This window comes from Chiroxiphia lanceolata, chromosome 26, assembly GCF_009829145.1.
Source record: "Chiroxiphia lanceolata isolate bChiLan1 chromosome 26, bChiLan1.pri, whole genome shotgun sequence".
Taxonomy (NCBI): Eukaryota; Metazoa; Chordata; class Aves; order Passeriformes; family Pipridae; genus Chiroxiphia; species Chiroxiphia lanceolata.
In genome coordinates, this window is record NC_045662.1 from 3,678,537 (window position 1) to 3,702,381 (window position 23,845).

Here is a 23,845-nt window from a genome sequence, read left to right on the forward strand (position 1 = left end):
CGCGCGCCGCTCGTGCCCTCCGATTGGTCAGCGCCCGCCAACCGGATGTAACGTCACTGCGCCGCGCGGAGGCTGCGGGGGAAGATGGCGGCGCCGGAGGAACCGGGCGCGGTGGCGGCGTTCGCGAAGCGCATCGACCCGGCCCGGGAGCCGGGGCTCAGCCCCGAGCAACGCCGCCTCATGGCGCAGGTGGAGTACGCCCAGCGCCAGCGCGTCCTGCGGCGCCGGCTCCGCGGCCGCAACAGTCTACTGGCGCTCGGTATCGCCGCGGTGACGCTCGGCATCTGTATCCTCCGGGGCTGGAGCGGGGCGGGGCCATTGGGCGCCGGGGCCACGCCCGCTGCTTTTCCTTAACCCCTCCCGCAGACGGGTACACCTTCTACTCGGTGTCTCAGGAGCGGTTCCTGGACGAGCTGGAGCAGGAGGCGGAGGCGGCGCGGGCGCGGGCCCGGGCGCGGGCCGAGGGCGCGGCGAGCTGAGCGCGGAACGCCCGGCCCGGTCCGGCCCGTGACTGAGCTGCCGCCCCCGCGGGGCTGGACGGGCCTCGAGCCCGGGGCAGCCGCCCCCCGGGGGTTCGGGCCTGCCCCGTGCTCAGCGCGAGCCTGGGGAAAGCCCCGGGGGCTCCCCGCGGGCAGCCCCCACCCCGGGGCCTTTGCCGGCACCGTGCCCATGGGAAGGACAGGGGTGCCCAGGTCCCACCACTCCTTACAATAAACCCTCTCACTGGAGACCGTGTCAGTCAGTGCCCGTGGAGCAGCTGCTGGGCAGAGCCCGGCTCAGGATCTCACCCCCTCGGGGGCTGCTGGGGCGGGATTTTCTGTTCTGCTCTTTATTGTGGCACAGCAAGGCCAGCAGCCACAGATCCTGCCCAGTAGACACACACACACACTCCATTCGTATTCAATCTGTGTTTATGAAAATGTCTTCTGCACACCAGTTCTTAGCAAAGTGCTCCTGGATCCTGTGGCTCCTGGTGCTCCAGCTCCATCCTGTGACAGGGCCATGGGGAGCTCATCCCACCCTGTAGGGTGAGCGGGGGGCTCAGGCCCGTGTGGGAAGGGGGATGGAGATCAGTGTGGTGCAGGGCTGGGGCGAGCAGGGGCTCCGGGGTGGGCTCAGCTCAGTAAAGCCACAAGAGGTGGGGACACCTGGCACATGTCCTCCAGCAAAGGGGCTGGGGACAGCAGGGAGGGCCCTGGGGGCACAGGGTTGGAGGTGGGACAGACTTGCCCCTGGCCAGCTGCACTGCCCCTGCAGAGCCCTCAGGGTCCCCACCACAGCTCTGGGTTGCCCGAGGCTGACACTGCCTTCCAGGGGGTGCGGGGGCTCTGCCCTGGGGCCACAGGCACTTGGATGAGGTAGTTCATGAAGTCACTGCTGGCCAGCCGGCTACTGTAGAGAGAGTTGGCCATGAGCTGGGAGCATGCCAGGATCAGCCCCCATCCCTAACCCTAACCCCTACCCTCACCCTAACCCTCGCCCCTGCCCTTACCATGCGGCCGAGGTCGTCGGCGAAGGTCACCCCCTTGCTGAGCCGCTGCTCCTGCGAGCCCGTGCTGCTGCCACTCAGCGAGTTACGGCGCATGATGCCTGCGGGGACAGCGGCCCTGAGCGGGGGCAGTGGCCCTGCAACACCCAGCCCGGAGGGATCCCACAGACCCCGCCCAGCTCGGGGCTCTGGGGGGAGTGGGAGCGGGGCTGTCACCTGCGGGCTGTGCCAACTCCAGGCGCTGCAGGCTGTTGCGGCGGGAGGGGTTGAAGCTGCCCTTGGAGAGGCGGCGCTGGCGGCTGGACAGCATCGCGGCAGGAGAGACGATGCCCAGTGGTGGCTGCTTCCCCATCCTCAGGTACAGCTCCTCAATCTCCTTCTTCTGGGCACTCTGGAGCAACTGCACCTCGGCCAAGTGCCTGCGGAGGACATGGGGTGTGGCAGCAGGGCCTTGGGGAAGGAGCATCGCCCTCCCACCTGGGGTGGTGGGAAGACCTGTCCCCTCCTGCAGGCCCTGCGTCACCTCTTGGGTGCAGCCCACCCTCCTGCTCACTTCTGGCGCAGGTTCTGCAGCTCCTCCCAGATCTCCTCGTCCTCGCTCTCGGTGTCGTCGCTGCTCACGTAGGACAGGTTGCGGGGGTAGCTCAGCCACACCTGGCTCAGCACGGCCTGGGGGGTGCTGTCTGTGCCCTCCTCCCCAGGGCCTTCCTGGTCGCTCTCCAGCGGCGCCACTGGCATCGTGCCCTCCTTGGCCAGCGCCTCTTCAGCCTTGGCTTCCTGCTCCGCTGCCTTCAGCACTGCATCCGAGTTGTTGCTTGAGCTGTGGCCGGTGTCGGGGACCGTGGGAGGTGGGGAGCCACTCGCTGGCCCCACTTGCTGCTCTCCCTCGCTGCTGCTCCCATTTTGCACAGGGGAGGGTGCAGGCAGGTCCTTGGTTGGTATCACGTGGAACCGGCCCAGCACCTGGGGCTTGGCTTCTGCTGGGGACAGGGGCAGCTGGTGGGGTTCAGGGCTCATGGGCTGGCGGGAACATCATGTGCCCAGCACGGGCACGGCTCCAGTGCAGCCCCAGCCCTGCCCCACCTCACCTTCGTTGATGGGTGAGAGCTGGGCCGTGCGCACGGCAGGGTCCGGCAACTCCGACACGATGAGTGAATGGCTGGGCTTGGGGACACCAGATGGCACCTGTGGGACCTGAGCACAATCAGCTGCCCCTTCCCACGTCCTCCCACATCTCCTGTTCCCCCACCACTGCTCCTGGAACACACTGCCCGCTCATTCCTCCCAGTATCCAAGTGGTTTCACAAGCCATGAGGCTTCCTGTTCCCCTGCAGCTACCACCCAGCCCCCCTGGCACTGAGCTTCACCTCAAGCAGCCTTGGGGAGCCTTTGCACCCCCATACTCACCATGCTGCCCTCTGGGCTCCCTGGCGTGGATGAGCTCAGCGGTGGCAGGGGACTACCCACGGCCTCACTGTCTGTGGGGCACATTGGGGCTGGTGCTGGGGGTGGGAAGGATATGGGCCCCCTGGCAGTGGGGACATCAGCCCCTGCTGACTCCAGGATCCCACTGCCAGCTGGGACTGGCTTGACTGTGCTGGTGGGGTCGGGGTAGACAAAGCGTGGGGCCCCCAGGACAAGACTCTCTGGCCGTGGCAGCAGTGGAGGGTAGAGGTGCCCACCCGAGCTGGCGATAGGAGAGACAGTGGGCAGCAGCGTTTGGGCCACGCTCATCACTGCCAAGGAGAAGACGTTGGCCAGGGTCAGGAGGGGGGTGGTGGGGGACCAGGATGTGCTGGTCACAGGGGGGCTCAGGGGGCTGCTGAGCTCAGAGGAGACAGGGGACGTGGGGAGAGGCTGTGGGGACAGGAGTGCTTGGGGCAGGGCTGGTGGGACAGGCCCCTCTGGGGTCCTTGTGGGGGTCTGTGGGAACACCGGTGATGACGTGAGCCAGGAGGGAGCCATTGAGATGAGTGGCCAGGTCTGCACGGAGCCTGTAGAGAGAGGAGCATCAGGAGTGGCGCCTGAGTGCCCCCTCCTCCCCCCCCACCCAGGCACCCCAGAGCCTCGATCCGGCGGCCCCGGTGCGATGGACACTGGCCCTGCCAGTGCCGGTACCTGCAGGGGCCTCCAGCGGTGCCGGGGCTGCCGGTGCCTCTGCAGGGCTGGCCAGGTCAGACTCTGACGGGGAGCGGCTCAGTGATGGCAGGACGGGGGACTGCACAGAGAGTCTGGGACTGGTGCAACTCAGGTCTGCAGCACAGGGGTGACAACCAGGCTCAGCCAGGGCAGGACATGCCCCATGAGACCCCACCAGGCTTGGCTGAGGCCATCCCCTGCCCTGCATGGGGCTTGGAGGGGATGAGAAGAGCCCACGCAGGGGCACAGACATACCACTGAGGGAGGACGAGGAGGAGATGGAGCGCGAGAGCCCCTGCAGCTGCAGGTCCACCTGCAAGGAGGATGAGCTAAGCCCAACACTGGGGCAGAGGCCCCGGCCAAGCTGTGCTAAGCCCCACCCTGGCCCCACTACCTGCAGAGACAGGAGCTGGTGGCTGTACCAGGCAAGGGACCACCACCACTTGTCACAGCAGTGGGCAAATGACCACAGGAGGACCCTGTACCCCAGCCCCCTTCCCCCCGGGCTCTCTGGGACCAGGCAGCACCCCCAGTCACACTGAGCATCAGCAGCTTTGCCAGCACTGGCAGGGCCGGGCTGGCACTCACAGGGCTGCCCACGCCACCCTCAGCCTCGGGGCTCCTGGGCAGCTCAGCGCCGCTGCGCCCGTCCTTGCGGAGCAGGGTCTCCACGCGGTGGATGATGTCCCGGATGCGGTTGATGAAGCCATCCCGCTCTGACTTGAGGATGAACTCGTTGTGGACCTGGGGGCAGAGGGGCTGGTCAGCACCTGGCACAGCCAGGTAGATCCTCGCCCTCACCCTCATCCGCACTCACCATGACAGCTGCAATTTCCTCCGGGTTGTCCCCATCCAGGTCAAACTTGAAGGTCACCATTTTGTTGTTGTAGGTCTGCAGCTGGCACTCCACCACCCGGTCACTCTTGTCGGAGATCTGTGGGTGGCAGAGCTGGCTCAGCCTGGGAGCGCCTGCCTGGCGCCCGCCTGGCACCCGTGGCACTCACGTTGGTTATGCGCAGCCTGGAGCGGGCTCGGCGCCGCAGCAGCTTCCCCGAGGCTCGCTTGGGCGGCAGCTTCATGCTCTGTTCGCTGGCCGAGAGCCCCTCGCAGCCATCGCTCATGCCCGATGCCACATCTGAGGTGTAGCTGCAAGAAGCCCCAGCACTGGAGCATCAGCGTGGCCATTCCCAGGTGCCACACTCTCCATCCAGCCCTCACCCAGCCCCCCAGCCTCACCTGTCCACCGGGGAGGAGAAGCCACTAGCAGGGGGCAAGCGCTCTGTGGGCAGCTGCACCGCGATGCTCTGAGGGGAGAGGACAGGGTGAGACGGTGCCACAGCCGCCCCGACCCCCCCCACCCACGGGGCCTTACTCACCGTGGGGAAGCAGCGCACGGGCCGGGTGGGAGGAGGGCTGGCAGGGCCCCCAGCCACAAAACTGCGGTGGGCCAGGTCTGGGGAGTCCAGGAAGCCGGAGGAGCTCAGGTATCCATCTGTCTCACAGTCGGCTGTGGAGGAGCACTGGCATGAACCAGAGCAAGTCCCCTCCCCAGCTGAGTGCCTGGGAAAGGGCTGTGGGGCTGGGAGAAGGAGAGGGATCCCCCATCCACCTCCCACCTCAGGTCCCCTGCTGCCCACCCAGCTGTCGCCCACCCAGTGCCTACGCACAGGTGGCCGAGGAGTAGCTGGTGTGCTGGTAGGCAAAGTGCTGGTGCTGGTCGGCCTCGGGCTCCTCAGGCTCTGGGGGGAAGGTGCTGCTGAAGACGGAGTCCCTGGAGCCAGGGATGGCTGGGGCAGGCACTGGGGCACCGGGTGGCCGTGGGGACTTGAGCTCCTCCAGCAGCTGCAGGACACCCGGCGGCTGCTCTGGCTCTGCAGGTGATGGCACATCCTGGACACGCTTCAGCTTCTCCCGCTTGCGCTTGATGGCAGCCACACGATCCCTCACTGCCTTGGCCACCAGTTTGTAATCGGCCTCACAGATGAAGCCCAGGACCACCTGCACGGAGGGGGCTTGTCACTTTGGGGTGCAGGGACCCCACAGCACCCAGGGCTCCCTTGTTCCCATCCCCACCATCTCCTGGGCCACTTCCTCTGCTACGTCCTTGTGGAGCTCAAAGAGGAACTCGATGGCGTTGTTGTCCTTGTATTTGCCATGCAGCTTCTTTGTGTCATCCATGCGCAGCCAGAGCTTGAGCCCAGACTTGACACCATCATCCTCCTCAGCCAGCTCCACATGCACCCCCGTGTCCTCCTGGAAGAAGGAGTGCTCCAGCAGGTCCTGGATGGTGTACCTGCAGGGGACACAGCTCAGCAAGGGCTGGGGGCCAAGGGGGACCGTACCACCCAGGCCCCCGCTCTGACCCCACCTCTCATTCTTGTCCATGCGGATGCAGCCTTCAATAATCTCCTTCAGCTCTGGCACCTTCACCTTGTAGAAGCTGCTGGGTTTCAGGCCCTGCGGGTGATGAATGTCAGCACCTTCTTCTGTGCCAACTCGCCGCAATGCCGGGCTCCCAGGGCCCGGAGAAGAACCAGCCCAGGGCTCCACTGGAACTGCAGCAGCTCCCATGGCCAAGCCACGTGTGCCTGCACGGGCCAGGATACCCTGGGGCTCTGGGTTTCCACCCCAGCAGGCAGGAGCTGGCAGGAACTGGCCGTAACCGGCCAGGGCAGATGCCATGCCTGATGTAGGGGGTGGCCAAGCAGACCTGCTCCTGTTCCACCCCATTAATGTGCTGGCAGTGCCTAGTGTCGGGTGAGGGACACAGGGTCTGGCCAAGCCGTGGCCCCAACCACCACCACCCGCATCTCCATGCCCCAGCACAGCAACCCCTCGCTGACCAGACTATCTTTAACCACTTGCACAACCTTCCCAGTGACACATTTTGGGCAGCAACAAGGCCTGACAGCTTCAGCTGACTGTCCCCCCTCCCCCATCCCTTTTCCTGGCTCCTGCAGCATCAGCCAGCAGCGTCACCCACGCCCGGGGCTGGGGCCTCACCGAGGTGACCTTGCGGTAGATCTGGGCAGCATTCTGGCACTCGGAATAGGGGTACTCTGAGGTGGCCATCTCCAGCATGCACATCCCGAAGGCGTAGACGTCCACCGCCTCGTCATACTTCTCCTCGTACATCTCTGGTGCCATGAACTCGGGGGTGCCTGGAGGTGGCAGTGGAGCTCAGTACCCCCGGGGAACCCACCCCCTGCAGCCCCCCCAGCCCCCGCGAGCCCAGCCATGCTGGGACCCCACCTATGACACTCTTGGCAAAGGAGGCTCGCTTAAGTGTGGCCAGGCCCAGGTCCCCAATCTTGACCGAACCCGTGGGGCCCGTGATGAAGATGTTGTCGCACTTGAGGTCACGGTGGATGATGGGAGGGGAGCGGGTGTGCAGGAAATGCAGCCCCTTGAGGATCTGCCGGCTCCAGCGCTGCAGCACCTTCAGCTTCATCTCCTTAAACCGCTTCAGGTACCTGCCAGGGACCAACAGGGCTCAGACCCCCAGGGCTCAGACCTGTGGGGCTCGGACCATGCCCCAGCCCTGGCCCAGCCCACTCTCCTCCTGCTGCCGTGCCAAGGCTATCCAGACTCAGGTGCCCACACTGGGCAAGCAACAAAGAGCACCTCAGCAGGGACCCTGCCCCCTCCCCTGCACACCCCAATCCAGCGGTCCCTGCTCACGTTTTCAGGGTGCCAGATGTCATGAGCTCTGTGACCAGCACAATGCAGATCTGCCCTTTGATGGTTGACTTCCAGGAGTCGTAGAAGCGAACGATGTTGGGATGCTGCAGCCCCTTCAGCATCTCCACCTCCTCGCTGAACCGCTGCCGCTCTGTCTTTGACAGCTTCCGCGTCTGTGGGAGCCATCGAGGGGGTGAGGGGGGCACACGGGGTCCTGCCGAGACCTGCTGTCCCCCGGCACAGCGGTGCACACAGGGCTGGGGCCGCCCCGGAACGTGGCCTCCCTCCACCCCTCTCCCCCTGCTCTGGGTGTGTGCACAACAGATGAGGCACTGAGAAGCGCTCGTGTGCTTCCCCGCTGTCCTGTGCTGGGGCCGCCCATCCCTCCCCTCGCTCAGCCCTCAGCCGGAGCCCACCCCCTCCCCACAGGACAGGGAAGCCCACCCTGCAGCCCTCCTGCCGAGGGGACACGCGGGGGCTCTGCAGCAGCGGTTGCCATCCTGCCCTGTGCAGACCCGATGGCCACGGCCCTTCTGCCCCTGCCGGGGCACCACCGGCACCAAGCTCTGCATGGCGGGGTGCCGGGACAGCCTCAATGAAGCCTTTGTTGGGGAAAGCGGGCGGGGGAGGCTCCAGCCCAGGTTTTTCCATGTTCCTCCTGCTCTAGTTAATTAAACTGGAAACCGAAGCCGAGGGTGCTGAGTGGAGCTGGGGTCGGGGCCAGCGGAGGGGACGGAACCCTCCATCCTGGAGGGACACAGCCTAAGAGTGCAGGGAAGGGTGGAGCTGACTGAACAGAGCTAGAGGAGCTGGATCCTGCCCTGAGCGGGGCAGCTGTGAGTGCCGAGCCCTGGGCAGAAGCAGGAGCAGGAGCACCGACAACTCCACCACAGCCTGGGGTCCTGATGAGCTCGGCTGCTGGGGGCCTTCCAGCTGGGACCCCTGCCCAGCCCATGCTCGGGGGGAAGGAAACCGGAGCTGCCATGGAGCTCCCACTGCCAGCGCTGCCAGAGCTGTGCTCAGCCCCTTGGCCCGTGGCTGCCATCCCTCAGCCCCAGCAGCTTTCGTAATATTTTCATTGCATCACAGGTGGCCCCATGGCCAGACTGGAGCCGCTTCATAATCCCCCCTGCATTTAACACACGCTCAGGGACCGGCTCAGCCCAGATGAGAACCTGAGCCTGCTGCAGTGGGATGAATGGGACCTTTCATACACGAGGAGGAAAACAGCCCCCGAACCCCTGCATGGCCAGCAGCAATCACCGGCTGCCCTGCCCAGTGCCACAGCCACCATCACGCCCTTTGGCTCCCCACTGCCCACAGAGGCATCCAGAGGCTTCACTGCACCCCACAAACCTGCAAGGGCACAAGGAAGCTGCCATGGGCTGTGAACAGGGGCAGAGAGGGAGTTGTGGGTGGCCATGGCTCTCCCAGCTCAGTGAGAACAGACCCCACCTGGATCAGTTGTGCCAGCACAGCCCCCACTGTGCCACCTCCAACCCCAGGTAGGACCCCAGCACAAGGCTTCCTCTCCCACTGTGCCTGGAGCAAAGTCTGGGGGAGCTGAGTGTGTCCTTTGAGCCTGTGCCAGGTCTGCTGGGCTCACCTGGCACCGTTCCTCATGCACGACCAAAGCAGCAGCCGCTCCCAGTCCCAGGCATCCTGATGCTCTCCCCATTGATTGTGGGGATCTGTGGCCAGAGGAGCACCAGGGAGGGCAGGGCAGGCAGGGCTGCCAGCACGGACATGCTGCACGGCACGGGCACACCACGTCCTCTCCTAAGAGCACCCGCACAGGGTGGGGGAGGACACTGGGGATGGTGGTGTGGGGACGGTGAGGAGCTGGTGGCAGTAGTCCAGCCCTATCCTGTGAGCCAGGAGCTGGCTGCCAGGGAGCCCGGCACAGCCAACACTGGGAGCTGAGGCCAGCAAGGGAGGAGGGAGGGCTGGGCATGGTGGCCGAGGATGGTTCTCGCCTCTGCAGCAGGACCTGTCCCCAGCACTTGGCAGTGTTGGTACTCAGCACACTCTGCAGCACTCCCAGGGCTCTCCTGTTCCCATAGCACTCACACTCTGGAGGAGCATTCACAGCAACACCATGGTGGGGCACAGAGCGGGTGCTGGAGAGTGCCCAGCCATGGCCACAGCACCTCCAGCCACAGGGAAGTCCCAAGCCCCCTGCACAGGAGCCAACTCTACAGCAGCAGTGGGTGCCATTGCCTCACTGCCCTGCCCACAGGTCTGCCCTGCTGAGCAGGGAGCTCCTGCGTGCTCACAGGCGTGTGAGCACACACACAAGGTGCCCCACAGCCCCAGGGCCGCTGGCTGAGGTTACCAGTCCAATCTGGGTGCTGGAGCCAGGGGAGGCACGACAGCACCCACTGCCCAGGATGCTCTTGCCCACTGAGGAGCCCCAAGGGGTTCCACAGGAAAATCACTCACAGACAGGTATTTACAGCCCAACCCCAATCTGGGCCTCCGGTTTCCTCCCTGCTTCCTCCTTCCCCATTGCCCGCAGCACCTACCACAGAAATAGTCCTGGGCTAAAGCTGGAAAGCACAAACAGTGGGGCTGTGGACACAGGCAGGAGGCACAGACAGACGCTGCGTTCAGGAGTAGGGGGCAGTGGTACGAGGGGATGGGGCTGGGCAGGTCCCCAGAGGGGTCTCACAGGAAGACTGGACAGGCAAAACCAACGTACAGTTTGCCAGACTCTGAGGAGGGAAGGGCAGGGTGAGGACAGTAGGGAGAGATGGGATTTGGGACTGGGATCCATCACAGCAGCTGGACAAGGCTCGCTGGTGCAGAACAGGTCAGGCCTGAGGTTAGGTATTCATTTGGAATTGAAAGGCAATAGAAGGAGAACTGTGAAATGCACAGGACAAAGCTATTTTTAAAGTGGCAGAACCACAACCACTTTTATTTGCGGTTCCAAATCCCATATTTGTGTCACAGTGTCCAGCTCTTTGCATGATTGCTGAAAAAAACAAACTTCTAAAAGTCTGCCTCTGTGCCCTCAGCCCCTTGTGGGACATGGATCTGGGGACAAGAGACACTGGATAAAGAGTGCTCAGTGGGACGAAGCCAAATAGTGGGTGGGGAGGGGAGAGGGCTGGGGCAGAGGGGTGGGGGGGAGGTGCAGGGGCAGCACTGGGGGGGAGTGGGGCTGGGGCTGCCCACAGGGATCTGGTTGTGCTCCCCTGGCAAGGTGTAGGGCAAGGAGAGCCAGGTCTGCCAGGTCTCCCAACACCATGGGATGCTCACAGGAGGGTCCCTGCCAAGAGCTCAGCTTAGACCCTGGCCTCTCTACACCCACCCCCTGCCAGCTCCCCTGGGACCAAGCAAGTGGCTCCTGCCACTCCTGCCTGGCTGACTCGCAGGACCAGCAGTGAGGCCAGCATGTGCCTGCTGGACTGAGGCACGGGAGCATTTTGCTTCCCAGCTTCCTTTCTCCCACCTGGATGGTGCAGCCTCAACTCCCCAGCAGCCTCACACAAATGACCAGCTCTGCCCACGTGCAGCTGCAGGGATGGGCAGGAGGGCAGGGAAGGAGATGTGCTGCCAGTCCCACTGCACACACCAGGTGCCAGCGCAGGGGAGCTGGGGCACAGCTGTGACATGGGGCTGAGACCCACAGGGAGGGACACGGAGCCAGCTGAGTGGGAAGCACTGGGCACGGCTGACTCATCCAGAGAAGGTCCTGGTCTCACCAAGGAGAGCCTATCCCCGGCAGCAGCTGCCACCTGAAGGGACTCAGCAGAGGTCAGGGACATTTGGATGGAGCCGTGGAGCTGCGTGAGGGTGGGAGAACTGAGTCGTCTCCGGACTGAACTCTCAGCAATTCTGTGCAACCCATGAGGGGGGGCCAATCCTCACCTTCCTCATTAAGAGGCTACAGTCAGCCCTCCAGAAATCACCCACCTCTCTCTCAGGATCTCTTCTTGCTCTGCTGGGCTGCAGCCACCCCAAGGACCCAGCCCAGGCAGACACCTGCCACTGCAGCGAGCTTTTAGGAACAATTCAACAAACTCGCAAGACATGTTTTTCTGTGTCAACAAGGACTTGGACCTTCCCACCACAGCAGCCATCCCAGGGCCAGGAGCCTGTGGGAGACTTTGGACTTCACCAAAGCCCTTCCCCAGGGGCTTCAAGGAGAAAAGGGAGCCCCATGGCACAGCTCTCCTTGTGCACCTCCATGGGCAAGATCACCCCCATCAAAAACAATAAGTGGGCGAAGGCATTGCACAAGCAACATCTTCACCACTGCCCTCAGCATCCCATTGTCTGCATCCTGCTGTCAGGCTGTAAGGCAGCAAAGGGGATGAAGGAGTATGTCAGCAGAGAGGAACACTCCTCAGAGACCTGCAAAACCACAGGTAGCTGCTCCCAGCAGAGAGCCCCTGGCAGCATCACAGAAACCACACACAGGTGCCCACAGCCTCTACTTCAGCAAAGGTCAAGCAGGCAGAGCACATCAAGGTCGTGTTGTACCCTGCTCCCAGCTGACTCCCAGCCCCCGTCTGCTGCAGGCACGTGCTCCAGAGCAAACCAAGGGCTGTCGGAGCAAACCTCGGAGCCGTTTCCAGCACTGGCACAGACACATGGGCAGGGAGGGCACTGCTGCCCTTGCTGCCCTCCCAGGGGAAAATCTGCAAGCTGGTGGGCACCAGAAAGGCAGGGGGTTGTTCAGCCCCAGCAGCTCATCCTGGATCCACCTGTAAAGCCCCAGAACAGGGACTGGTACCAAGAGGTTGGGTCCCCTGGCATGCTCCAAAGCACAGGCGGCAAAAAGGCAAACGGAAAACAGCACGTGATGGGCAGGAGGGCCAGGAGCGGCGGTGCTAAGCAGGAGTCTGGGCCCGGGCCAGGAGCCCCGCGAGGCACCAAGGCACTGGCAGTGATCGGCACAGTGCAGGGCAGCGAGGGGAGCCCGTGCCCAGCCACAGGTCTCTACCCTGCCCGGCTGCTGTTACCCGACTGGCTGGTAGTGCCTGGCAGAAGTGGGGGCTCGAGAGTCCCTGCCATTGCCAGAACAGGCTCCAGCCCGGGAAGGTGCCCTACGGGTCCCACACAGCTTTCAGGCAGGCAGCAGGGGTATGTGGGCTCAGGCCTGGGGGCCTGCACATGCCAGGGAAACTGGATGGAGAAGGGTCCAAGTACCCCTCTCGAGCCCCTTGCCCCGGTGCAGGGGTCTGCGGGCACGGGTAGAGCGCGAGTAGGCAGGGGCGGAGGCGCTGGCAGGGGCCGTACCTGCAGCTCGCACCAAGCCACCTCCACGGTGGTCTCCGTGTCCAGCCCCTTGTAGACGGTCTTGAAGGAGCCGCGGCCGATCTCGATGTCGAACTTGAGGAACCGGCCGTCGGGGGAGGTGGCGACCGCCCGCGTCTCCACCTCCTCGCTCTCCGTCTCCTCCGGCTCCCGGAGCCCGGCGACGCCCGACGGCGGCGGCGACCCCCCGAGCACTCCGTCCGGCGCCGGGTACCCCAGAAGCTCCAGCTCGGCCGAGCTCCGCCGGTTAAAGCGGAAGGAGGCGCGCCGGGAGTCGCGACCCGAGGGCCGTCGGCTGTGGTGAGGAGCCCGTCCGGGGAGCCCCGGTCCCGACTCCGGCTCCGGCTCCGGCTCCGGTGCGGAGCCGTCACCCGTCCGCTCCGCCTCGGGCTGGGACATGGTTCCGGCAGCGGCGGGCTCGGCCGCCAGCATCGGCTCAGCCCGGCCGGGGCCGCCGCTCCCGCGCAGCTTCGCACCCGTTGCCGCCGCGACCCCGCAGCCAGGAGGGACCGCCGAGACCCGGCCCGGGCACCGGCCCCAGCCCCGCCGCTGCCCCGCCCGGCGGCACCGCCCCCGCCCCGCCCGGGCCCGCCCCTGCGCGGCCACCGCCCCCTGCCCACTCTGCGCCACCGGCCCCGCACCGGGCAGGGGCCCCGCACCGGGTACCGACAGCGCACCGGGCAGCGGCCCCGGGACGGTGCCCAGCGCTGCGGCTGCGGACACAGGCTGCGCGCAGCGGGCGAGAGCCCCGGCATCGCACCCGGTTGCCCCGCCGGGAGCGGAACGGTGGGCATCCCCCCGGGATGCGGGGTGTCCCCTCCTGGCCGGGGGTCACTGCCTGGCGCCCACCCGGGGCCGCGCTGCCGTGGCTGCCCCGAGGACTCACGCCCTCCCCTCCCCGCAGAGCAGCCCCTCGCCCGCTGCCGCCCCTGCGGGGCTCCGAGGCCGCTGTGACCGACGCAGCCGGAGCCGGGACGTTAGGAACGCGCCTGGTTTAGACGTTTCCTCGGAGTTTCTGACTCCGGTCAGGGAGCAGTGTGTCCGGGAGCAGCCGCGTCCCGCTGCCTGGTCACGGGTCCCCCCCCCCGCCGCCCCAGACAGCCCTGCTCGGGTTCACTACAGTCTGAAATCCTGAAATTAGGGTCACGCAAATAGGAAGAGTCGAAGGTGTGTGTCAGCCCCGCGGGAGCCAACAGCCGGACAAGAGCGTGTTGTCTCTCCAGGCTGAAGGAGGAGGGTTGTTCTGCCGGTGAGGCTGTTTACATAAAACACAAAGCAATTGAGGCCACCGCTAATTTCTTTTCCCTGAGGTCAGATTGTTTCTACTCAACGATACAGGAAACATTAAGGAGTGGATCCATACTGGAGCACTGCCATTTCCTCCTAAACGCACCTGGCACCCACGGTGTGACGCCGGGCAATTGGGGCTGCTGACCCGAAGTTCGGCTGTGGCCGTGTCCGACACTGCTGTTCCCCACAAATCCCTGGCGGCAGGAGGAGGGAGAAGCATTTAATGAGATGTGCTTCCTACAGAAACCATGGCCAAGCTGTGTAACACCACCGATCTCCCCTCTGCTCCCCCCACATGACCAGCTCTTCCAGCTCGGCTCTCCAGCACTGGAGGAGACGGGTACCCCCTCCCAACAAGGGGTTTGACCGACGCCTGCCTGCCAAGAGCTGCTCATGCAGCACAGGCTGTTGAGTAGGGAGCAGTGACATCCCCAGCCAGCCCTGCACTCCTTGGAGTGTCTGAGGGGCATGGTCCTGGGGGAACAACCACTGCTGGCAGAACACTGTGTCCAGCACTGGCCCCTGCAGGGCATTACCTGCTGCCGGGGCACCGGGCTACCATGGCCACGGGAGCCCAAAGGCTGGGACCAACAGGCTGTGGGTGCAGCACTCATGCTGGCCCTGCCATGGGTGACTCTTGTGTTGTCAGGTGCAACACGGTTTGACGCAGTTCTATCAAATAACGCACTTTGTTCGGGTGAACCCAGCCCTTCTCGGCACTGCCAGAAAGGGGGGCATGCTGCCCGTGGCCCTGTGGGCTAGCTCTGCAGCTGCCCCCACCCAGGGTTCCCTGACAGGGACCCTGCACTGCCCGGGCACAGGAACATGGCCCAGGCTGGCAGGGAGCCCCATCTCTCCAGTGAGACATACAGAGACAGGCAAAGATCTCGGCTTGGTTGCTGGCAGGGACATGTCCCCTTATCGAGGTTTTTCATCATGAAATGAGATGCCTTGGAAGATCCCAGAGGCGCAGGGGAGTATTCCAGTCCAGTGAGGCCCCTGCAGACAGGAGAGGAAATCAGCAGCTCCGACTGCTGCCCTCCCACACATCCCTGATGAGTGGTCTGAGAAATTCCCTAGTCACCCCTGGCCAAATGCCACCCCACACCAGAGTTTGGCAGGGGGCAGGCAGCTCAGGCAGGGGCACAGTTCCCCTCCTGACCTGGCCAGGGACACCAAGCTGGAGACAACTTGGCCTGAAAACAGAGAGCTCCTGCTCCACAATCAGGTGCCCATTGCAGCTCCCCAGCGTTATCAGGGTGACATTTCTGGGTTGTGGATGCCAGTGCCAGCCCTCGCTTTGAGGAACCGCCGCAATCAGGGAACATAACCCATTTCTCACCTGCATTTGGCTGCCAGGAAGAGAACAGGGGACTGTGTAATCACTCTCCTTAGAATCAGATCATGAATCAAAGCCCTGCTCAGCTCTGGGCTCCAGCAAGCCCTGCCAGGAATTGTCTGTTCTGATTCCAGAGCTCAGGGCAGGATCATGGAAAGGCCAGGATGGGTCCAGACAAAGGTGTGTGTCCCCCTCCAGAGATGGGGATGCACAGCTGGGGCTGCGTGGCACAAGGTGCCCACCCCAGGAAGGGTCCAGGGCTCCAGGGACACCCAGAGCTTTTTTCACAGTTGGCTTCACCACCCCGTGCCCACAGGAGCTGCCTTGCCCCTTCTTGCTCTAACCCATGTGAGTTCAGGGAGAAGGAGGTGGCACCCAAACCTCAGCTCTGGCAGTAACCCTGGGCAGATCACTGCGGAGGATTTCCTCAGCCCAGAGGTACAGATGGGATCCGCCTGCAAGTTTATCCCAACATATAAATTTATCATACTGAAACAACTCTTGTTCCTAAGCAGCCACATTAAATAAAACCCCTCTTGGCACCTTACCTCCCTGACCAGTGGGATCTGAGTGTGCCTGGCCTGATAGTGCCTTATCTCAGCACCAGAGCCCCTGAGCAGTGCCTCGCCCCAGCCAGTGAGTCCTAATCACCCTGGCCAGATGCAGCAAGGGCCTCTGAGGGGCCATGGGCCAGAGGAGGGGGCTGCATCAGCCCCCCCAGAAACGCCACCTCCACAGGGCTGGGCTGGGCAGCACCTCCACAGAGGGACACCTGCTCCCTCCAGGGCGGCAGCACCAGCCAGCAGCACATCTGCCATTCCAAGGACCCATCCCACGGCCCTGGTAGTGACACCTCACTGCAGCAGCAACACCATGGTGCCCGGCATGGGCAGCTGGTCCCACAGGGTCTACGCAGGCATGGCTGGATGTGGCCTCCAATAACGAGCCCAGAGGGTGTGGAAAAGGAATTTTACACCGTGTCCATTCCGCAGAGGGGACATACTCTTCCTCCTCCTCCTCCCACTGAATAAGCAACTAAATAGGAAGCTGAAAAAGAGAAGGGAATTGCTGCCAGGAGTGCCTCGGAACGAAAAAGCTAGTTTTAGTCTTATCTAATATCACATCAGCCATTTCCTAAGAAGGGAGCGAATTTAATTAAGAACACAGACTCCCTCAAGGACAACCAGGTTACAGACAGCACTCCCAGCTCGGAACACAGTGCTGGGAGGTCCACATCATGCACACAGACAGCAAGGACAGACACCCTGAGCCTGACTGCTGGAGGCTCGCTGTTTGGGATCCAGTGCAGACACCTTCAGGCACAGCACTGCGGCCACAGAGGCAGGCAGAGCAAACAGGGAGGGTAGGGGCAATGTGAGTGGCATGGAGAGGGATGCAGAGGCAGGTCTCGGACGTCAAAACCAGTCCAGGGCAGACATTGGTAGCAGACAGATCCTACACAGAGACTTCGGTGGTTGCAGACACAAAGGGAGGCAGTGAGTCCCGGGCTGAGCAGAGCCTGAGCCAGTTGTGGGGACAGACGTGCTGTGGGGCTCCTGGCACACACTGTGGCACAGCCTTTGCTTCTGCTGGCCTTGCTCAGTGCTGTCAGTGCACGGCAGCACCATGGCAGAGCTCACAGGGACTGGAGACCACACCTGCCCAGTGTGTCAGTGATTCACCGTGAGTGCTGCCAGTGCCTTTCTCCAGCAGAGAAGTGCTGGCACTCAGGAATTCCTCCACAGCATTGCTGTCCCTGGGCACGGACAGGAAGCCTAAGCTTCAGCTGCAGCTCCAGAGAGACGTGCCCAGACCAGGGCAGCACATCCCACCAAGTTGAGGTCAACGGGCTCCTGCTACAAAATGGAAAGTTTTAAATTTTGCAGCCCCTGGACTCCAGCATCCCACCTACACCGAGGATTCCCTGACACTGACACCGGCTGTCAGCGGCAGTGACACCAGTGTTGGGTTGTCCCCAAGGGCAGGGCAGGCTGGACATGTTGGTCAGCACTGGCCAGGGCAGGTGCCGGACCCCCAGAACAACCACACTGGTCTGACCAAAGGTCACTCCAGCCCTGCCCCCAGCCTCCACCACGGAAAGGTGAGCATGATCCTGCCCCAGCACAGCCATCTGGCTTCCCCAGGACTCACGGGGTCAGCAACTGTACCTGGGCCACGGCTTCCAACAAGTTGGGGACTTTGTTGTCAGCACCAAGAGTCTAAAGCTGAGTCATCCCTTTACCAGCCACAGTGGTACAGAGCTTACCCTGTCACCTCTGCACAAACCCAGGGGCTTCCAGCAGGCTGCAAGCGCAAAATTAAAGTAAATGTCTCTGTCCTGAGATGGGCAGTGAGGGCTCCCAGGGGCCATGGCCCTGCCAAGTGGAGAAAAGCACTTGTGCTGCTGCTTCCCACCTGGGGGAGGCCCAGCCCTCGCCAGCACCGCTGCATTCCCCCAGGGCAGCGAGGAAACATGACTGGAGGGCAGGAATCTGGTACGCTTTGTTTCTGATGGAAAAATAAAGATAGATGAAAACACCCAGGCTGCTCTATAAATACATCTCATTTTAATCACCTGAAATTAGTTCCTTGGCATCCCCCAGCCCGTTTGGCAGTAAGTGCATTTCCTTCTGCCATTGAGGGACTCCACAGCACAGCAGCCACGGTCAGTCCCCTGCTCCTGCCTCACCCCTGGGCACTGCAGTGGGAATGGGGGGCCCAGGCATGTGGCTGGCAGAGGGATGGGGGGCCCTTTGAGGACAAGCTCAACCAGCCAGCTGGGACTGCTCCGAGGCTGTCACAGGAAGAGGGACCAGCAGCAGCCCCGGTGTTTCACTACTGGGCGGTCCCTCTCAGAACTGCTTGGAGCAGCTCTAGCCTCTCAAGCACATCAAGAGGAAGAACAGACAGACAGAGGATCTCGGGATATTTCTAAGTCATGTCTTCAGAAGGGTTCGCAGACTCTCCTTGCCCCAAGAAATCCTGAGGATGCAGCTACTTGCAGTCAGGGCGTGAAGCCAAGCCCAGGGAGCGACCCTTGTCAGCGAGACCGAAGACTGCAGCTGGGGAAGGGAAGGGAGCTCCTGTCAGAAGAACTTGACGCCTCGGCCGTCATCCAGCGTGATAATTTCAGCCTTGTGCTCCTGCTGCAAGGCTTGCAGGGCACGGAGCAGCATAGCCTCATCCAAGCCATGGAACTCTAGGGAAGGACCAAGATCCCCATCAATAGGAAAAAAAAAAATCACATCAGGAAATAAACAGGCTTGCAAAGTCCAGGGACTGGGGGCAGCAGAGGGCTCTGCAGAGCACTGTAACACTACAGCAAATCGAGAGTCACACGGCTACACTGACAGGCTCATCCCTACATCACTGCTTCAGGAACAGAGCCTGAAGGACACCAGACAGCAGGGATGAGTCACAGGAGCCTCTAAGGCAGTGCAGGAGCTCGGCATGAAAACAAAACACCCCTCACCTCACCAGAGAAAGCGCTGGGCACCGGGGAAGTGAAAATGCAATTACAGAGGGACATGTTCCTGCAAAGTGTTAAAAGCCTTCGCAGCAGCACGTGCCAGTGGTGTGGGGGGCGAGCTTTGCATGTGAGATTTCAAAATATTTAATCTACAAAACTATAATCTGACAATTAACTGTTTACATGCTCCAATCCAGTGTGCTCTGAAAACCTGCTCTAGACCATGGGCCCTGACAGTACCTTCGCTCTCGGTATCATCCCCGCTGGCCAGTTCGTACAGCGTGAACACAGAGTTGGTCAGGCCATTCTTCAACACCTGGAAACAGAAAGGCAACACAGCAAATCTCATCCATGTGGCTGAACATCCTCGTACACCCCAGAGCACGGGACATAAAGCGTGCACAGCACTCGAGGAGCAGCAGCAGCAGCAGCCTGGGGCAGCAGGGTCAGAAGTGCAGCCTGAGGGGATGAAGATGGTTCCTTCCCTGCCCCTCGGTTCTTCCTGCCCACATTTTGCAGTGAGGACTCGGACCACACACAGTGACACTGTCCTGTCCTCACCAGGGAACAGCCAGTGGCACTGGGGGCAGGCAGTGGCACCCGCCACTCACACTGCAGCTCACAGCAAGCAAGAAGCTGCTGATAACCCACCCCCTCCCTGCAACAGGGAGAAATGGAAGCAGAAAGGTAAAAGCAATGAGGAAGCAAGAGGAGAACACCGCAGTGGTCTTTCCCAAATAGCAGCAGGACCCCCTGTCCTCTCAGACACTGAGCCTGGTCTGGGTGTGCAGCTCTCTCACCCACTGATAGATGAGCTTTCCCCATTCTTCTGGTCTCCTCCACATGATCAGAAAGCTGGTTTTATTCTTATCCAACCATTCCAGATTCCCTAAAAACAACAGGGAACAGAGACTGAATCAGAGCACAAGTCAGCAGTAAGGATCAAATGTGCAGATTTCAGGACACATGCCAGACACTACACCCAAGGGCAGCCTCAGGGTCCAGCCTCCTCCCAACTGCTCACGCCAACTTCCTAAATATCGCTGTGTCTACAGAAATCGATTTCTCTTTTGAGACCCCTCTTCCTCCTCAGCTAAATCTGCCTGCAACGGCAGGATTGGGTCCCGTGGAGGCACGGGCAGGGATGGCCGAAGGAACCAGCCCGGGCTGCAGCATAGCCCAAACCTACGGGATGGGCAGTCCCTGCCCCGGCACGGAGCTGTCCTGTCGGGGAGCGGATGGACGGATGGACGGATGGACGCATGAGGCACCCACCGTTCTTGCGGAGCTCCTCCAGCACCACCTGGATGGATTCCAGCGGCAGCTTCCCTGGGCGCGGGTTAAGGAGGCGCTGACGGAGGCGGGGTCGGGGGGTGGGGGCGACGGGGGCGCGGGCACCGGGCCCAAAGGATACGCTGGAGGCGGCTGTTGGCGAAGAGCGGGATGTCCTGCGCCTCCCGCACCGTCATGGCGGGCAGGCGGTGCCGCCGGCTGTACGCCAGCGCCAGCGCGCACCAGGCCGACAGCTGCTTCTGCCTCGTCTCGCCGTTGGGCTGCAGCCTGCGGGGGGTCGCGTCAGCGCGGGGCCGCAGAGGCACCGGCAGCCCCCGGGCCCGGTGCCCCCGGTGCCCCGCGTCCCCCGCCCTGATCCCCCTGGCCCTGACCCAGCCCCACGCCCAGTCCCGCGCCGTGCCCGCCCGCGCTCACGTGAAGAAGGGCGGGAAGCTGTACTGCCAGGGCCACGCGAAGCTCATCGCCTCCGCTTCCGCCATCGGAACCGCCGCCGCCGCCTTCCGCCCCGGCCCGGCCCGGCCCAGCCCGCTTCCGGCGCGGCCGCGGCGCCCCGCCCACTCCAACGAGGCTCCGCCCCTCTTCACCGAGCCCCCACCCCTCCCCACCGAGGCCCCGCCCTCCCTGCAGGGTCCCGCCCCGCAGTCCCGCCCCCTCCGAGCCTCGCCCCTCCCGGACGGGGTGGCCCCGCCCAGTTCCCGATCCCGATGTTCCCGGTGTTCCCGGTCCCGGTGTTCCCGGTCCCGGTGTTTCCGGTCCCGGTATCCCACGAGGCACGTTTCCCACGGCAAGAAGCTGCCGGCGTGCCCACGCCGGGGCGGGGTTGGCGGCGGGAGTGGGCCCGCGGCGGGCCCGCGGCGGGATCGAACGACGGAAGAACCAGAGCCAGGCGTGGGGGGAGAAGCGTTTAATCCCGGGCCGCGGCGCGGGGGAAGGCAGGAACCAGCCGCCCCAGCAGCGCGGGGCGGTGGCCCCAGGAGCCCACGGGACGGCTCGGGTGGTCGGGGGTCCGTGCCCTGCCGCGGGACGGGGTGGCAGCGCTAGGCCTGTGCCTTGCCATCCTTGCTGCGCCAGATGACCAGGGTGACGAGGAAGGGGATGAGGCAGATGGGGGCGATGATCATGGCCAGCAACACGTCCTCGGGTGGGTCGAAGTACACCGGGTGCTCCAGGGTGCAGTTGTGGAAGTAGCGGTGGTGGCTCTGAAAGATGTACTGCTCCGCCAGTGCGTTGGGGTAGCTGTAGTTCAGGCGGTCGGCCCAGAGCTCCAGGCACAACTGCAGGTCGCTGTAGGGTCTGGGGAGACAGCCGGGGCACTGGCAGGGGACAGGGCACCAGGGCACGGACCCCCGGGCCATCCCCAGCCCAGCAGCACCCCTCTGGACTGCCCAGCCCCTGTACCCTGCTGCCAGAGGGGAAGATCCCACCGCCCCATACCTCCTGATGACTTTCCACTCGCACAACTCTGATGCTGTCACATTCCTCATCAGGTAGACGAAGTAATCCCAGCACTTCTGTGTGATGTCAGAGTAATTTCCCTCTGTGGGGAAAGGTGCTGAGCATGGGCAGCACGCCCTTCCATAGCACATTCCTGCCTGCCCCTGCTGCCAGGTGACACGCAGGCCAGCAGAAGAGACACTGGCAAGATGGGGGAGAGACCCTGCAGCAGCCCTGGGGTGCTGCCCAGACTCCACAGCAGTCCCAGGGCAATGCCACGAGCACAGTGGGAGGGCAGATTGCTGCTGGCTGGCACACGCCAGCTATTTTGGGGATAGCCAGGGGAAAGGGGGAGGATAACCCTACGGTGCAGAGCCAGCCCTGGCCAGGGCACCGTTGGGCCCAGGGGTCTGCACAGCCCTTGCTGAGCCCCAGCACTCACCCATGGGCTGGGCTGTCCCGTTGGACATGGCCATGGGTGAGCTTGTCCCGGCATCCTGGCCAAAGCCCTTTGTCTCGGCGTCCGTGTGGCAGAGCCCAGTCCCCAGGAGCACTGCAGAAGGGGGGACACAGGGTGAGGAACAACACAGGGTCAAGGGGAGCAGATGCTGGTAGGGCTCCATGCACAGGAGCTGCCTCAGCAGAGACTGGGTCTGCAGCAGGGAACTGATTCTGAGTGTCCCTTGGGGGCCACTGGAGCCAGCAGCTGGGGCACAGGACGGGGAGCTGCCCCAATCCTGGCACATGCTGGGGCCACAGTGTCCAGCCCCCCAGATGGGCAGAGGCTGTGCAGAGGGGTCCAGCCAGGCTGTGGGAAGCTGCTGAAGGGCTCAGAGGAGCTCTCTGGTGGCAGTGGGCCCTGGGCACAGGGGTGAGCCATGACCACTGCCCATGGGGAGCCAGCGCGGGCACCGCCCTATTGCCCTGGGTGGCTGCACTGCAGCTGGACAGGGCTGAGGCAGGAAGAGGAAGCGCTGGACACAGTACGGCACTGCCGGAGAGCCCCTCCGCCTGCCATCAGTCCCACGCCCAGCACAGCCTGCCAAGGGCGTGGGGCATGTCTCGCCTGCCCCACGGGGCCCCATGGCCCAAGGAAACCGCCCCATCCATCTTCCACCCCTGGCTGAGGGCCCATGGTGTGGGGCAGCAATGCTGGCGGGCCCCAGGGGGCCCTGCCTAGGCCGTTCATGGGGAGCTCTGGAACAGCCAGGCACTGGCCATGGGGTGCTCCTGGGCTGGTACAGTGGCTGAGGAAAGGGCAGCCCACCCTGTCCCAATCTCTATCCCCGATGGTCCCATCCAGCCCCTCTGCCTGGGCACGTGTGGTGCTGCGGCTCCTGTTGCAGCTCGGGGCTTTGCAGGGCTCCCTGCTAGATCGGGGATGAGCGTGGTGGAGGCTGCCCCCAGCACCCACCTGCCACTGACCCCTGGCCAGGCTGTCGATGGCTGTCCCAGCCACCCTCAGGCTGGTCCCATGCCGGGATAGGCGGTGGGTCGGGCTGAGCCGAGACCCCGACCCTGGGCCCCACGAGCGGGAGGGCGGCCACATGCGGGGTGGTGCGAGGTGCGGAGCCCCCGGGGCCGCCCCCCGCGCACTTACCCCAGAGCAGCAGGAGCCCTTGGGAGAGGTGGCCGGAGCTTGTGTGTGCGAGCGGTGCCATCCTGCCAAAGCCTGCCGGCTAACGACCGGGACAAGGATTTCAATGGAAATAACAGGAAGCAACTCCTTTCCTCTGACAGGGGCAGTTTGACTACAGGAGACGTGTGAAAAATGAGATTGCTCAGCGCTGCTCTGAAGCGGCTCTGCCGGCGGGACTCCGCCGTGCCGCGCGGTGCCGGCCCCCGCGGGCATTGCTCCGGCGCCCCAGCACCCGCGACACCCGTGCCTCACCCGCTGGCCCGGAGGCTCTGCTCCCCGCACAGCACGTCCAGCCTTACGAGGCTGCGATTTGTTTACTTGTGTATTTCTCTTTAATCCTGTCTGGGCTGGGTTGTGAAATCCCTCGTCTCCTGCGTGGAGGGCAGGCAGCCCAGCAGCGGGGGGAGTGGACGGGGAAGCACAATGTCCCCGGACGGGCGCTGCCGCCCAGGGATGGGGGAGGCAGCGGGACCAATGGCCCCAACATCTGCCCCATGGGCGGCACAGCTGGGGCAGCTCCAGCCCCTGCTCAGACCCGCGGCCGAGGAGGGAAGGGTGATGACGTGACCTGCCCACAGGCACGAGGCCGAGGAGGTGGGGAGAGGGCAGAGACTTGGCCGACCCTGACAGTCCTTGGCCCCAACGCCTTCCTCCCGCACCGCCCAGCCCAGTGCCTGCCCAGCTCTGCTGGAGCCCCCTATTCCTGGAGCAGATCCCACCCAGGGGCCCATGTCCCCCAACTGAGGGTGACCCCAGCCCATGGGTCTGCAGCATTCCCTCATAGGACCAAGCTGAGGCCAGGTG

General features: G+C 63.6%; 4 protein-coding genes across 5 annotated transcripts; 1 reads left to right on the plus strand and 3 right to left on the minus strand.

Moving 5' to 3' along the window:
• The first annotated feature begins 45 nt into the window (after positions 1–45).
• Positions 46–728, plus strand: LOC116798605 (cytochrome c oxidase assembly factor 3 homolog, mitochondrial). The gene is given in 2 exon segments (XM_032711129.1): positions 46–286; positions 367–728. Coding segments are annotated over 2 exon segments (354 nt in total). The 3' UTR covers positions 480–728.
• An 85-nt stretch (positions 729–813) lies between these two features.
• Positions 814–13,024, minus strand: WNK4 (WNK lysine deficient protein kinase 4). The gene is made up of 20 exons (XM_032711119.1): positions 12,560–13,024; positions 7,310–7,482; positions 6,881–7,101; positions 6,632–6,789; positions 5,997–6,085; positions 5,702–5,921; positions 5,296–5,626; positions 5,005–5,135; positions 4,865–4,932; positions 4,633–4,774; positions 4,446–4,562; positions 4,217–4,372; positions 3,884–3,941; positions 3,608–3,742; positions 2,897–3,483; positions 2,578–2,674; positions 2,043–2,466; positions 1,706–1,908; positions 1,493–1,590; positions 814–1,392 (listed from the first exon to the last, which is right to left on the minus strand). The coding sequence occupies exons 1-20, from the start codon at positions 13,007–13,009 to the stop codon at positions 1,390–1,392; spliced, it is 3,861 nt and encodes a 1,286-aa protein (XP_032567010.1). The 5' UTR covers positions 13,010–13,024; the 3' UTR covers positions 814–1,389.
• A 4,727-nt stretch (positions 13,025–17,751) lies between these two features.
• On the minus strand, positions 17,752–20,523 carry VPS25 (vacuolar protein sorting 25 homolog). Its single transcript, XM_032711518.1, has 6 exons — positions 20,383–20,523; positions 20,090–20,235; positions 19,951–20,004; positions 19,476–19,564; positions 18,916–18,991; positions 17,752–18,405 (listed from the first exon to the last, which is right to left on the minus strand). Exons 1-6 carry the CDS (start codon positions 20,445–20,447, stop codon positions 18,293–18,295), a joined length of 543 nt encoding a protein of 180 aa, XP_032567409.1. The 5' UTR covers positions 20,448–20,523; the 3' UTR covers positions 17,752–18,292.
• A 334-nt stretch (positions 20,524–20,857) lies between these two features.
• On the minus strand, positions 20,858–23,413 carry RAMP2 (receptor activity modifying protein 2). Of its 2 annotated transcripts, XM_032711298.1 has the most exons (5): positions 23,294–23,413; positions 23,003–23,153; positions 21,845–21,955; positions 21,403–21,505; positions 20,858–21,261 (listed from the first exon to the last, which is right to left on the minus strand). In XM_032711298.1, the coding sequence occupies exons 2-5, from the start codon at positions 23,061–23,063 to the stop codon at positions 21,006–21,008; spliced, it is 531 nt and encodes a 176-aa protein (XP_032567189.1). In that variant the 5' UTR covers positions 23,064–23,153; positions 23,294–23,413; the 3' UTR covers positions 20,858–21,005. The 2 variants fall into 2 exon arrangements, with proteins under 2 accessions (XP_032567189.1, XP_032567190.1); XM_032711299.1 differs by lacking the exon at positions 23,294–23,413 and having other exon boundaries at positions 23,003–23,194.
• Positions 23,414–23,845: the final 432 nt, after the last annotated feature.

Excerpts from the sequence above, each read along its gene's own strand:
- WNK4 (XM_032711119.1), bottom strand. The coding sequence starts at position 13,009 with ATGCTGGCGGCCGAGCCCGCCGCTGCCGGAACCATGTCCCAGCCCGAG. Across the intron at positions 7,102-7,309 it reads ACATCTGGCACCCTGAAAAC|GTACCTGAAGCGGTTTAAGG; the intron begins GTGAGCAGGGAC and ends GGTCCCTGGCAG. Across the intron at positions 1,909-2,042 it reads CTGCAGAACCTGCGCCAGAA|GCACTTGGCCGAGGTGCAGT; the intron begins GTGAGCAGGAGG and ends TGTCCTCCGCAG.
- VPS25 (XM_032711518.1), bottom strand. The coding sequence starts at position 20,447 with ATGGCGGAAGCGGAGGCGATGAGCTTCGCGTGGCCCTGGCAGTACAGC. Across the intron at positions 20,236-20,382 it reads AGCTTCCCGCCCTTCTTCAC|GCTGCAGCCCAACGGCGAGA; the intron begins GTGAGCGCGGGC and ends GACCCCCCGCAG. Across the intron at positions 19,565-19,950 it reads GGAGGAGCTCCGCAAGAACG|GGAATCTGGAATGGTTGGAT; the intron begins GTGGGTGCCTCA and ends TGTTGTTTTTAG.
- RAMP2 (XM_032711298.1), bottom strand. The coding sequence starts at position 23,063 with ATGGCACCGCTCGCACACACAAGCTCCGGCCACCTCTCCCAAGGGCTC. Across the intron at positions 21,956-23,002 it reads AGGGCTCCTGCTGCTCTGGG|TGCTCCTGGGGACTGGGCTC; the intron begins GTAAGTGCGCGG and ends CCCCTTCTGCAG. Across the intron at positions 21,262-21,402 it reads GAGTGGAAAGTCATCAGGAG|ACCCTACAGCGACCTGCAGT; the intron begins GTATGGGGCGGT and ends CTGTCTCCCCAG.